An 11,889-nucleotide genomic window follows, 5' to 3' on the forward strand; every position below is an offset into this window, starting at 1 on the left:
ATCAGGACTTGGGTCACCCAGATGGCATTCCTGGCTCTTGCCCAAGTGCCTCAGCCTAGTGATCACAGCGATTATGGGGAAGCCTGAACTGGAACTGGGACAGACCTGGGTGAGAATCCTGGAATGGGAAACCTGGGGCCAGGGCCCTCCCCTCACTCTCACTGTCCTGTCCTTCCTAGAACTTACAGCAATAGGTCTCAGGAAGGATCCTGGCAGATAATGCAGGCACAGCAGTGAGCCTGGTCAGTCTTCAGGAAATGTTTCTCCTGCTACTATCAGGTTGGTTCTAGAACAGAGAGGTGACGTCAGGAAGGAAGCACAGAGCCTGCTCAGGTCCATCGGGCACTACCTCGCTCTCCCCCTGGGCTCTGGGCAGGTAAACACGCCGCGCTGTTCTGACCTCAGACCCGCTCCAAGTCCAGGCAGGAGAGGACAGGAAGGTGATGAGATACACAGCTGCGGCAGCCTTGAACTGCTCTGGGCCAGGGAGCCTCTCATTCTTAGCAGCTGTGTCCCAATCACGAAGGCCACATTTTTCAACTCTACCTTTGCATCGTCAAACGGCACAGTTTCTTGTTAGGGATGATCGACAAAAGCACAGGATGAATGCCTGGTCCAGACAGGTGAAAACCCCCCAGGCCTATAGAACACCTAACTCCCAAGAAGGCAGAGGCACCAAATGCCTTGCTGTGAGGTAAAGAGATGTCCAGGGGTACACAGGGAGAAAGCAATCGGTCTTCCTCCTGCTGGCTTCCTGTTTCTGCAGCACCTCTGCCCATTCCCACATCCAAAGCCACTTACAGATAAGACTGGTCATCCCCAGAATTGTGCCCCCAGGGTGAAGCAGATTAGGCCACTGCCTGCAATGCCAGCATCCCATACCAGTGCTGGCTGCTCCAATTCAGATCCCCTTCTCTGATAATGTGCCTGGGAAGGCAGCAGAAGATGACCTGAGTGCTTGGGCCACTGTACCCACGTGGGAGACCTGGAAGAAGCTCCTGGCTCCTGGCTTCAACCTGGACCTATTGCTTTAGCCATTGTGGCCATTAGGGAAGTGAACCAGTGGATGGAAGATCTCTCTCTCCTTCTCTTTCTCTCTCTCTCTGTCTCTTCCCCCATCCCCTATAGCTCTTTCAAATAAATAAATAAATCCTAAAGAAAAAAAAAAAGATTGCACCTCCCCACTCCCTTCCCTCCCAGTTTCCAAGGCCATATTAGAATGTTGCCAAACACTTCTCCTTAAGGAGGAGTCAGTGAAGATGAGAAAACCCAGGGTCTGGCCCATGGAGTCCCTGACCCACAGCAAGTCCTGCTGGAAAGCCCCACACATGAGCTGACCGCGGGCTGCTCAACGTGCATTTCCCACGGGAACCCTGTCACGGGTTTCACCAACAGATGAGGGTAGCAGGGGCCAAGTGTATGCTCTGTGCAGCGCACATTTACATCATTGTTGCGCACTGCAGATCTGCAGCTGGGTCCCATGTCCCCGGATACAATTAGGCCTGGAGGAGCTCAAGGGCTTCTCCATGGTCACAAAGCAGCCAGCAGGACCCAGGTGTGAACCCAGACGGTCGGATTTCCGAGTAGATGTTCTTGGCCACTCAGCAGGTGCATCAGCTTCAATCCACATTCCCAAGTCTATGCAAAAGTGAGGGCCAAATTGCAATCCGGAGTGGCAAGCCTGCCCCACTGGCCCCTCCGTGAGGCACAGAAAGGGGCTCCCAGACACCTGGAAGGGGCTGGGGTTTTGCCCAGGGCCCTCCTGGAATGGCAACAAGGAGTGAGATTCAGGAGGGCTCTGGTGTAGGTGAACCATTTGTGCCCTGTTTCCACAAACAAGCCCCACACCAGTCAGGAACCCTACATACAACGGTACTTCAAAAAGTTCATACAAAATGGAATCAAATGATGAGTTGAGGGACAGGAGCTTGGCCCCACGGTTAAGGCACTAGGTTGGGACACCTGCATTCCATATTGGAGTGCCTGGGTTCAAGTCCCGGTTCTCCTTCCGATTCCAGCTTCCAGATAATGTGCACCATGGCAGGAGCAGCTGTGACGGCTCAAGCACTTGGATCCCTGACACCTACATGAGAGACCCAGATTGAGTTCCCAGCTCCTGGCTTCAGCTTGACTCAGCCCTGGCTTTTATGGGCATTTGGGGAATGAGCCAATGGATGATGGGAGCTCTGTGTTTCTTTCTTTCTCCCTCCCTCCCTCTCTCCCTTCTTCCCTCCCTCCCTCTAAAATAGATAAAGTAAATGACTTTTAAAAAATTAAAAATAGGTGAGTTTATTTTGGAGAAAAAATTCTGAAATCCACAAATACAAAGATCTTCAAAAGTTCGTGAAAAAGGCATATCACAGAATATGGATGGGGGCCGTGCTGTGGCACAGCAGGTTAAAGCCCTGGCTTGCAGCACTGGCATCTGATATGGGCGTCGTTTGAGTCCCAGCTGCTCCACTTCTGATCCAGTTCCCTGCTAATGTGCCTGGGAAAGCAGCAGAGGATGGCCCAATTCCTTGGGCCTCTGCACCCATGTGGGACACGTGGAAGAAGCTCCTGGCTCCTGGTTTCCGATCAGCTCAGCTTTGGCTGTTGTGGCCACTTGGGGAGTGAACCAGTGGATGAAAGACCCGTCTTTCTCTCTGTCTCTACCTTTCTCTGTAACTCTGTCCTTCAATAAAAAATAAATTTAAAAAATTCTTTAAAAAGAAGCTATGCATGTACTTCAAAAAATCTTTGTATCTAAACAAACTAATCTTTCTAAAAAAGATTTGAAAGGCAGAGTGCCAGAGAGTGATACAGAGAGGTCTTCCATCTGCTGGTTCTTGCCCCCCAAATGGCCACAGCAGCCAGGGCTGGGCCAGGCTGAAGCCTGGAGCCAGGAGCTCCATCCAGGCCTCCCATGAGGGTGGCAGGGGCTCAAGGACGTGAGTCATCTTCAGTGGTTTCCCAGGCACACTATCCGCAGGGAGCTGGATGGGGAGCAGAGCAGCCAGGACTCAGAGCGGCATTCCGACAAGGGATGCTTGTGTTGCAAGCTGTGCCAAACACTGCCTCCCGAGTCGGCTAATCTTTTTTTTTTTTTTTTAAAGATTTTATTTATTTTTATCTGAGAGGCCGAGTTACAGACAGAGAGAGAGAGAGACAGAGAGAAAGGTCTTTCATCTGCTAGTTCGCTCTCCAAATGGCTGCAGCGGCCAGAGCTGAGCTGATCTGAAGCCAGGAGCCAGGAGCTTCTTCTGCGTCTCCCATGAGGGTGCAAGGGTTCAAGGACTTGGGCCGTCTTCTACTGCTCTCCCAGGCCATAGCCAAGAGCTAGAGAAGTGGAGCAGTCGGGACTCGAACCAGTACCCATATTGGATTACAGGGCCCCTTTTATTTTTTTTTTTTTAAGATTTTTTATTTATTTATTTGACAGGTAGAGTTACAGACAGTGAGAAGGAGAGACAGAGAGAAAGGTCTTCCTTTTGTTGGTTCACCCCCCCCCAAATGGCCGCTAGGGCTGGAGCTATGCCAATCTGAAGCCAGGAGCCAGGTGCTTCCTCTTGGTCTCCCACGCGGATACAGGTGCCCAAGCACTTGGGAAATCCTCCACTGCCTTCCCGGGCCACAGTAGAGAGCGGGACTGCAAGAGGAGCAACCGGGACTAGAACCCAGGACCCATATGGGATTCTGGCGCTGCAGGTGGAGGATTAGCCAAGTGAGCCACAGCGCCAGCCCCTACAGTGCCCCCTTTTAGCCCACTATGCCACAGTGCTAACCCTCAACTAATCTTTTAATTCCTTTTTCCATGGATTTTTTGAAGCCCCCTAGAATTTTCAAAGACTCAGATGGGCACAGGACTTTCTTTCTGGGAGCACAAAACCCCATTTGAATGAGCGACACTTTCAAAAATCTTAGTTCACTTCCGTTAATAAGGTCTGGTCTGTTTCTCCCTACAGGGCAATAAGGAGAACAGGTTCTTAGCCATCTCTGGTAAGCTTAGCTAACAATTAATAAATCAGTGTCAGAGTGGTCATAAACTGGATTAATGCTGAAAAAAATAAAACCCAGAGCTGAAACGCCACCTCCCTCATCTGTGACCAGAGGGAAGACACGACCGACAAGACGGACCCGAGGGGCTGACTAAGGACTGCTGGGCAGCTGCAGGAAGGGACAGGCCTGCACACGCCTGTGAGCTCACAGTGGGGACCAGACAGAGCCGGCCTGAGATGGCTGGCATTTTTTGCTACACCCACATTCATCTTAGGAATTCATCCATGGCCTCTGCAGACGCAGACGTCTCCACAGCTGTGAGACCCTGCAAACTTCCTCTCTTTCCTTCACCCCCAACAGCGGAGCCACTGCACATTCTGAACCTGTGCACTTCCATCAAGGGCACTGCTGCCTCCCGGGCCCTGGTCACCACCACCCTGTGCAGGCTTCCCTGCTTTGATGAGCTCGTCTGAAGCCTGCATACACACATGTGTATGTCAAGTAATGCCACATCCCTGCCAGAAGCTCCTGGAATTTCTCCTGCGTCCAAAAAAGAAAAAAAAAAATCTCAACTCCTGCAACCCACAGTTCTTTGTTTCCTAGGCTAACCACATCAGGGCCATGGTTCAAATCCTGGCTGCTCCTTTCCCAATATAGCTCCCTGTAAATGAGCCTTCGAAGGCAGCAAAGATGGTCCAAGTACTTGGGCCCCTGCCACTCACTTGAAGACCCAGATGGAATATCCAGGTGGTCCTGGCTTTGGAACAACCCTGGCTGTTGTGGCCATTTGGGGGTCTCTCTCTCTCTGTCAGTCTGCCTTCCAAATAAATAAAGTAAATCTTAAAAAAAAAAAAAAAAGCATTCTCTTAGGGCTGGCACTGTGGCATAGCAGGTAAAGTCAGCACCTGTGAGGCCAGCATCCTGTATGGGCTCTGGTTCAATTCCCAGCTGCTCCACTTCCAAACCAGCTCTCTGCTAATGCACCTGGGAAAGCAGCAGAGGATGGTCCAGCTGCTTGGGTCCCTGCACCCACGTGGGAAGCCCAGAAGAAGCTCCTGGTTCCTCTCTCTGTAACTCAAGCCTTTCAAATTAAAAATAAAAAAAAATCTTAAATAAAAGTATTCTCTCCCAACTCTGGGGCCAGAAATGAAAGTGCCGGCAGGGTACGTGCTCTCTGAAAGCTCTGGGTGGGTTGTAGAAGTCAGTTTTGTTTTTTTTGTCACCATCGTGAAATACATGAGGAAACTCACTTAGTAAAGAGAGCAGATCCATTAGCTCCCAGTTTGGAGGTTCAAGTCAAAGATCAGGCGGCCCCACTGGTTTGGCCGGCGTGAGGGTGGCAGACAGCAATGGCAGAGCGAGTGCGGAGGAAGGAGTTGACGGTGAGCCAGGAGGAGAGAGGCTGGGCCCATCTCACACTTTCAGAGCCAACCCTCTTGCAGGAACAGTTCCCTGAGGGCACACCCAGAGACCTAAGGACCTCTAGCGAGGCCCACCTCCTAGATACCATCACTGGGTTAAGTTTCTACCCTCTTAGTATCATTAACTTTGGGGACCAAGCCTCTAACACATGGCCTTTGCAGGGACCCAAGCTACATCCAAACCGTAGCGGGGAGCTCCCTTCCTTGCCTCTTTCTCTGCTCTGGGAGGAGGCCACCAGCCACCCCTTGCCTGGGTTTGCAGCCTCACTCCCATCTCTGCCTCTGTCACCACATGAGGCTCTCTTTCTGTCTTCATACAGCTTTTTCCTCTTCCTATAAGGACTCTGTCGAATTAAATCGACTTCATCTTGTGTGATTCTATCTGCAAAGACCCTATTTCCAACTAAGGTCACATTGGTAGGGACCAGAGGTTAGGACTTTATCATATCTTAGGTGGCGGGGTGGGAACAGAATTCAGTTCCTAACACTCCTAACACCAGCCCTATCCGGGTCCACACAGTCTCCCAGGTCCAGCCCTCTCAGGCACCGAGCTCCTGCCACACCGGCCTTGTCCCACCTGCTAATGTACCTGGCTCCACCCATCCCTGAACGGGTGCTGGTTCTGTCAGGAAGGCTTCTGATCACTGCACAGCTGGCTCCTCCTTAGCATTCGGATGAAATGTCACTGCAGGTTGAATCTTTCTGAACCAAAATGTCTGGGAATAGAAGTGTTTCAGAGCTTTTGATTTTGGAGTATCTGCAGATTGTATTGGGCGAGCACAGCTAACCCAAAAATCCAGATCTGGAAGCATTCTTTCAGATATTTTGAATTAGAGATGCTAAACCTGTCCCTCTAAGTGCTTCTCTCTGACCCTCCCTTATATTTTTTAAAATTTTATTGATTGATTGATTTTGACTTATTTGAAAGGCAGACAGAGAAATATCTTCCATCTGCTAGTTCACTCCCCAAATACCTACAACAGCCAGGGCTGGGCTAAGTGGAAGCCAGGAGCCAGGAACTCCACCTGGGGCTCCCCTGTGGGTGGCAGGGGCCCAAGCACTCAAGCCATCACCTGCTGCTTCCCAGGGTGGGGACCAGGGCTCAAACCTGAGCACTTTAATATGAGATGTGGGCATTTTTTTTTTTTTTTTTTTGACAGGCAGAGTGGACAGTGAGAGAGAGAGACAGAGAGAAAGGTCTTCCTTTGCCGTTGGTTCACCCTCCAATGGCCGCCGCGGCCGGCGCACCGCGCTGATCCGAAGCCAGGAGCCAGGTGCTTCTCCTGGTCTCCACATTAGTACACCTGGGCCTAGCCCAGCCCTGGTTGTTCTGGCCATCTGGGGAGTGAACCAGCAGATGGAAGACCTTTCTTTCTCTGCGTTTGCCTCTCTGTAACTGTGCCTTTCAAATAAATAAATAAATCTTAAAAAAAAAAAAAAAACAGACAGCAAATATTTTAGGCTTTGCAGGCCATACAATCCATGTCACAGCCACTTTCCCTTGTCACTGTAGCAGCAATGGAAGTCACAGATGATAAACAAATGAGCACGGCTCTATTCCAATAAAACCTATTCACAGACAGTGAACTTTGAATTTCACATAAAATCATGTCACAGATATTCTTTTGTTTTTTTTCAACATTTAAAAATAGAAAAATATTCATAGTTTGCAGGCCATACCAAAGCAGGCTGCAAGCCAAATATGGCCTGAAGTCTGCCCCTTGCAAACTCCTGCTCTAATATATATGCAAATCAGCAACAAGAGAGACCACTCCCAGCAAGCCCAGTCATGCCGCTGGGTCGTGCCACGCCCCTAGCACTATGGCATAACGCAAGTGCCCCACCTGACGAGGCATGCAGTGCCTTATCCCCGATTAACAAGGCAGGAAGTCGGAAGCTCAGAGACAGTAAGCTGCTTACTCAAGGTGACACAGGAATCAGTCCTTGCCTGAGGACTGGAAGTCAGCAGTCTGGCCTGGGTAGGTTATAAGTGACTCTGAATGATATTAACAAGAGCCAAGCTCCCATTCTTCACGCCCCCATGTGACAGGTGAGAACATACAGGCGGCACAGCCCACAATCAAATCCCTCTGGCACTAAAGCCCACGTTCCTGCCTGTGGCTTCCTCTCGCCCCAGGCTTTGCGGACAGCACCAGCCCCGGCCCCGACAGCCCCACTTACTGGCCACCTGCAGCCGCACTCGGAACCACTGAGTCTCGTTCAGGGTCTCCTGGCAGGTGTAGTTTCCCTCATCCTGCAGGCTCAGCATCCCGATGTGCAGGGCGCTGGTGTTCAGTAGAGAAAAGCGAGGTTCACGCGGTGGGAGGCTGGCGTTGGAAGAGACGAGGAAGACGGGCTCCGAGTCGATCCGGTACCAGGTCACTGGGCCCCTGGGCCTTGAGATGTTGCCGCAGGGCAGAGTGATGTCCTCGTGAAGTTCTCCAATGACCATGGCCCCAGATCCTGGGCGAGGAGAGGGCAGCCTGTTACTACCTCACTGGCTCTCCCAACAGCCTCCCTTTCGGGACAGTCCCTCTGCATTAAGATTTTTCTTTTAAGATTCATATTTATTTATTTGAGAGGCAGAGTTACAGACAGAGAAAGGTACAGCCAGAGAGACAGGTCTTCTATCCACTGGTTCACTTCCCAAATGGCCGCAACAGCCAGAGCTGGGCTGATCCGAAGCCAGGAGCCAGAAGCTTCTTCTGGGTCTCCCATGTGGGTGCAGGGGCCCACTGCTTTCCCAGGCACACTAGCAGGGAGCTGGATGGGAAATGGAGCAGCCAGGACTCAAACCAGCACCCAAATGGGATGCTGGTGCCGCAGGGGGAGGCTTAGCATATTATGCCACGGGGCCAGCTCCAAGATATTAAAAAAAAAAAAAAAAAAAAATCAAGCACATGGTTTTAAGATGTGATTACACACAGAGCCTCTGCTAGGTCAGAATTCCTAGCCCGTCCTTGATGTCAATGAACTTGTGGTGGATTGCAAACCACCCCACTCCGCCCTTGGCCACTGTCCAGGCCCCTTGCCTCGGCAGTGCAATCCCATGCAGACTCAGTGATGTGACTGGCCGGCAAATGTGCTGCAGGCAGAGACTTCAAAAGTGCTGTGTATGAACACCAGTATGATGCAAATTGGGACTGAAATGGGGGGGGGTGCTGTTTGGTGCAACAGTTAAGACAATACTTGAGATGCCAGCATCCCATATCAAGAGTGCCTGGGCACTGTGGCGTAGCGGGTAAAGCCACCGCCTGCAGTGCCAGCATCCCATGTGGGCACTGGTTTGAGTCCCAGCTGCTCCATGTCCAATCCAGCTCTCTGCTACAGCCTGGGAAAGCAGTAGAAGATGGCCCAGGCATATGGGCCCCTGTACCCACGTGGGAGACCTGGAAGAAGCTCCTGGTTCCTGGTTTCAGATCAGCACAGCTCCAGCCATTGTGGCCATTAGGGGAGTGAACCAGCGGATGGAAGACCTCTCTCTCTCTCTCTCGAAGACCTCTCTCTCTCTTTCTCTGCCTCTGCCTGTCTGTAACTCTGCCTTTCAAATAAATAAATACATCTTAAAAAAAAAAAAAAAAAAAAAAAAAAGAATGCCTGGGTTGTAGTCCCAGCTTCACTCTCAATTCCTGCTAACGAAAACCCCAGGAGGCAGCAGGTGATGGCTCAAGTACTTGGGTTCCTCCCACCCATGTGGGAGACCCAGATGGAATTCCAGACTCCTGGCTCTTGCCTGGCCCAGCCCTGGCCATTGCCAGCACTTAGCAATACCAGATAACTCCCACAGCACCCAGTGGGCTTTGTGTGCCTAGAAACTCAGAAGGGCTGGAAGTACGAGGCCCTCAGCTTTGTTCCTGCCACTCTGCCTGTCTCCTCCTCTCCCTCTCAGGTCCAAACACCCCCACAGTGAAAGCTCTCTTGGGACCTCCACACAACAACAGGCTGGGGGGCCAGTACAGTGGCACAGTAGGTTAAGCAGCCGCCGACAACACCTGCAACCCATACGAACACCAGTTCCAGTCCCGGCTGCTCCACTTCCAATCCAGTTCCCTGCTAATGTGCCTAGGAAGACAGAGGATGATGATCCAAATTCTTGGACCCCTGCCACCCACATGGGAGACCTGGATGGCATTCTTGGCTCCTTCTCTCAGCCCTGGCAGTTGCAGCCATCTGGGAGAGTGTGAACCAACAGAAGCTCACTCGCTTGCTCTCTCTGCCTTTTAAATAAATAAATAAATCCTTAGAAAATAAAAGGACTGACACTAGTGACTGCAGCCATTTTGGGGCAGGCCCTGTCATAGGCAGCAGGGATCCAAGGGTGGATAAAACAAAAACCGCCAGGGGGTCGCAGTCTAGTGGGGAAGACGGACAGGGAACCAGCAATTACAATGCAGCTGATGGACACCAGGCAAGGTCTGAGAGGGGACTCCTGAGTCCCGCTGGGGTGACTGGCAGGACTTCCTCCAGGCCACCACAGTGAGATCAGCTGGACAAGCAGCAGTCAGTCAGGTGAGGGTGAGGACGGGCTTTCTCCCAAAACCCCAGAGCAGCAGCAGCTGAGACGCTGCCTGGGAGTGCCTACGCTTGAGTCTCTCTGCTTGCAGTTCCAGCTTCCTGCTAGTTCATGGACATGGGTCTCTGCCACCCATGTAGGAGACCCTGACAGAGGTCCAGGCTCCTGGCCCAGCTGTTGTAGGCATTTGGAGAGTATACAGGTAGAAGATCTCAGTCTATCTCTCTTCCTAATAAATTTAAAAAGTAACTCATTGTTTTTAAATGGCCAGAGTAGCAGCAGTAGCCCTGTTAGAAACATAAATGGCCAGGGTTCATCCCAGAACATCTACATCAAAAACCAGACATGGAGCTGGAGCTGTTAAGCCTCTGCCTGCAGCGCCACCATCCGATACGGGTGCCAGTTCGCATCACAGCTGCTCCACTTCCAATCCAGCCCCCTGCTGATAACCTGGGAAAGCCGTGAAAGATGGCCCAAGTGCTTGGGCCCCTGCACCCACATGGGAGGCCTGGAAGAGGCTCCTGACTCCTGGCTTCGATTCAGCTCAGCTCCGGCCGTTGCAGCCATTTGGGGAGTGAACCAGCAGATGGAAGACCTCTCTCTCTCTCTCTCTGCCTCTGCCTCTCTGTAGCTCTGCCTCAAATAAATAAATAAATCTTTAAGTTAAAAAAAAAAAAAAAAGAAACCAGGTAAAGAGGAGTAGCACTCTTGGTCTAATAGGAGCTCCAGGTGATTTTTTTAAAGTATTTATTTATTTATTTGAAAGATAGAGTAACAGAGACAGGGACAGAGAGGAGATCTTCCATCCACTGGTTTACTCCCCAGCTGGCCTAAGAGCCTAGAACTCCATCTGGGTCTCCCACATGGGTGGCAGGGGCCCAGTCCCTTGGGCCATCTTCTGCTGCCCTCCCAGGTGCATTAGCAGGAGCTGGAGAGAAGGCCGTACTAGAACCAGCATGGGACTTCACCCACTGCCTCGCATAGGCCCCCACCCATGTGATTCTAATGCACACTGAAGACTGACAGGTGCTAAGTGCACCTGCTGGGGCATGGACCCGTCACTAGGGAACCAGGAGCAAATGCAGCCCATCTTGCTGAGAAATTTCTCAAGTGTCCAGCCTCTCTGCACCATCAATACCCAAATGCACAAAGGCCACACAGGGACAGGGACAGAGGCAGAATCTGCAGGGGGAGAGGGGGATGAAAATAGAATTAATTAGGTAGCGTTCATTGCATAACCTCGTTAATACGCTAACAACCACTGAACTGCACACTTTAAAAGGGTGGGTTTTAGAAGGCTGTCCAAGAGATCCTACTCTCCCAACCTAGCAGAGGAGGGGGCGGTATAAAGGCCCCGGGGGCTGCGCAGAGCTGCAGTTGCACCCAACCACTTGGCTTTCTTCCTAGTGCCTTCTCCCAAGAAAGACCTGGGGTTGGCCATCTGCGGTGTCAAATGGAAGCAAGCATGTCTTCGGGGGGGGGGGGGGATATTTTTCCTCCCAAGACACTCCTAACTTGAAAAACAAACAACAAAAATACGTGGTGCTCAGGAGGCCCAGGGGACTGCACACAAAGGTAAAGTGGATCTGGGCGTGGTGACGGACATCACCTGCCGGTGTAGTGCCTGGCGGTCAACCAGAAAGCCACTTCATTCCGGAACGATGACTTCATCCTGGGGTTCTGCCGGCCGTGGCCCTGGCCCTGGCCCTGCGTTTAGCACCACACTGGGGAGGTCGTGGGCCCTGGAGGGACCAGGAGGGACGCTGTGGAGTTCCCTCCCAGCTGGACAGTAAACCTCTGCATTTCTCCAGATAAACTGTGGATCTGGATTCTGGGGATTTGGGCTCTTTTTAAAAACGATTGCTAAAAACAAGCTAAAAACATGTTAGAGCCCAGCACGCAGGAACTTCTGGCACGTGCTGCTAGCAAGCTCAGGTGCACTTTATAAGCCGCCTCCTGAGGGCCAGCTTACGGGGC

General features: G+C 51.6%; 1 protein-coding gene across 3 annotated transcripts in view; it reads right to left on the reverse strand.

Annotated features, from left to right (window-relative positions):
* Positions 1–11,889, reverse strand: part of VSIG10 (V-set and immunoglobulin domain containing 10) — a 67,080-nt gene that overhangs the window by 25,840 nt on the left and 29,351 nt on the right. For all 3 annotated transcript variants that reach the window (XM_070065983.1, XM_051826872.2, XM_070065984.1), the window contains one exon: positions 7,581–7,862. In XM_070065983.1, the coding sequence (XP_069922084.1) occupies positions 7,581–7,851 (271 nt within the window). In that variant the 5' untranslated portion in view covers positions 7,852–7,862. The remainder of the gene's footprint in view (positions 1–7,580; positions 7,863–11,889) is intronic.

Source organism: Oryctolagus cuniculus, chromosome 21, assembly GCF_964237555.1.
Source record: "Oryctolagus cuniculus chromosome 21, mOryCun1.1, whole genome shotgun sequence".
Taxonomy (NCBI): domain Eukaryota; kingdom Metazoa; phylum Chordata; class Mammalia; order Lagomorpha; family Leporidae; genus Oryctolagus; species Oryctolagus cuniculus.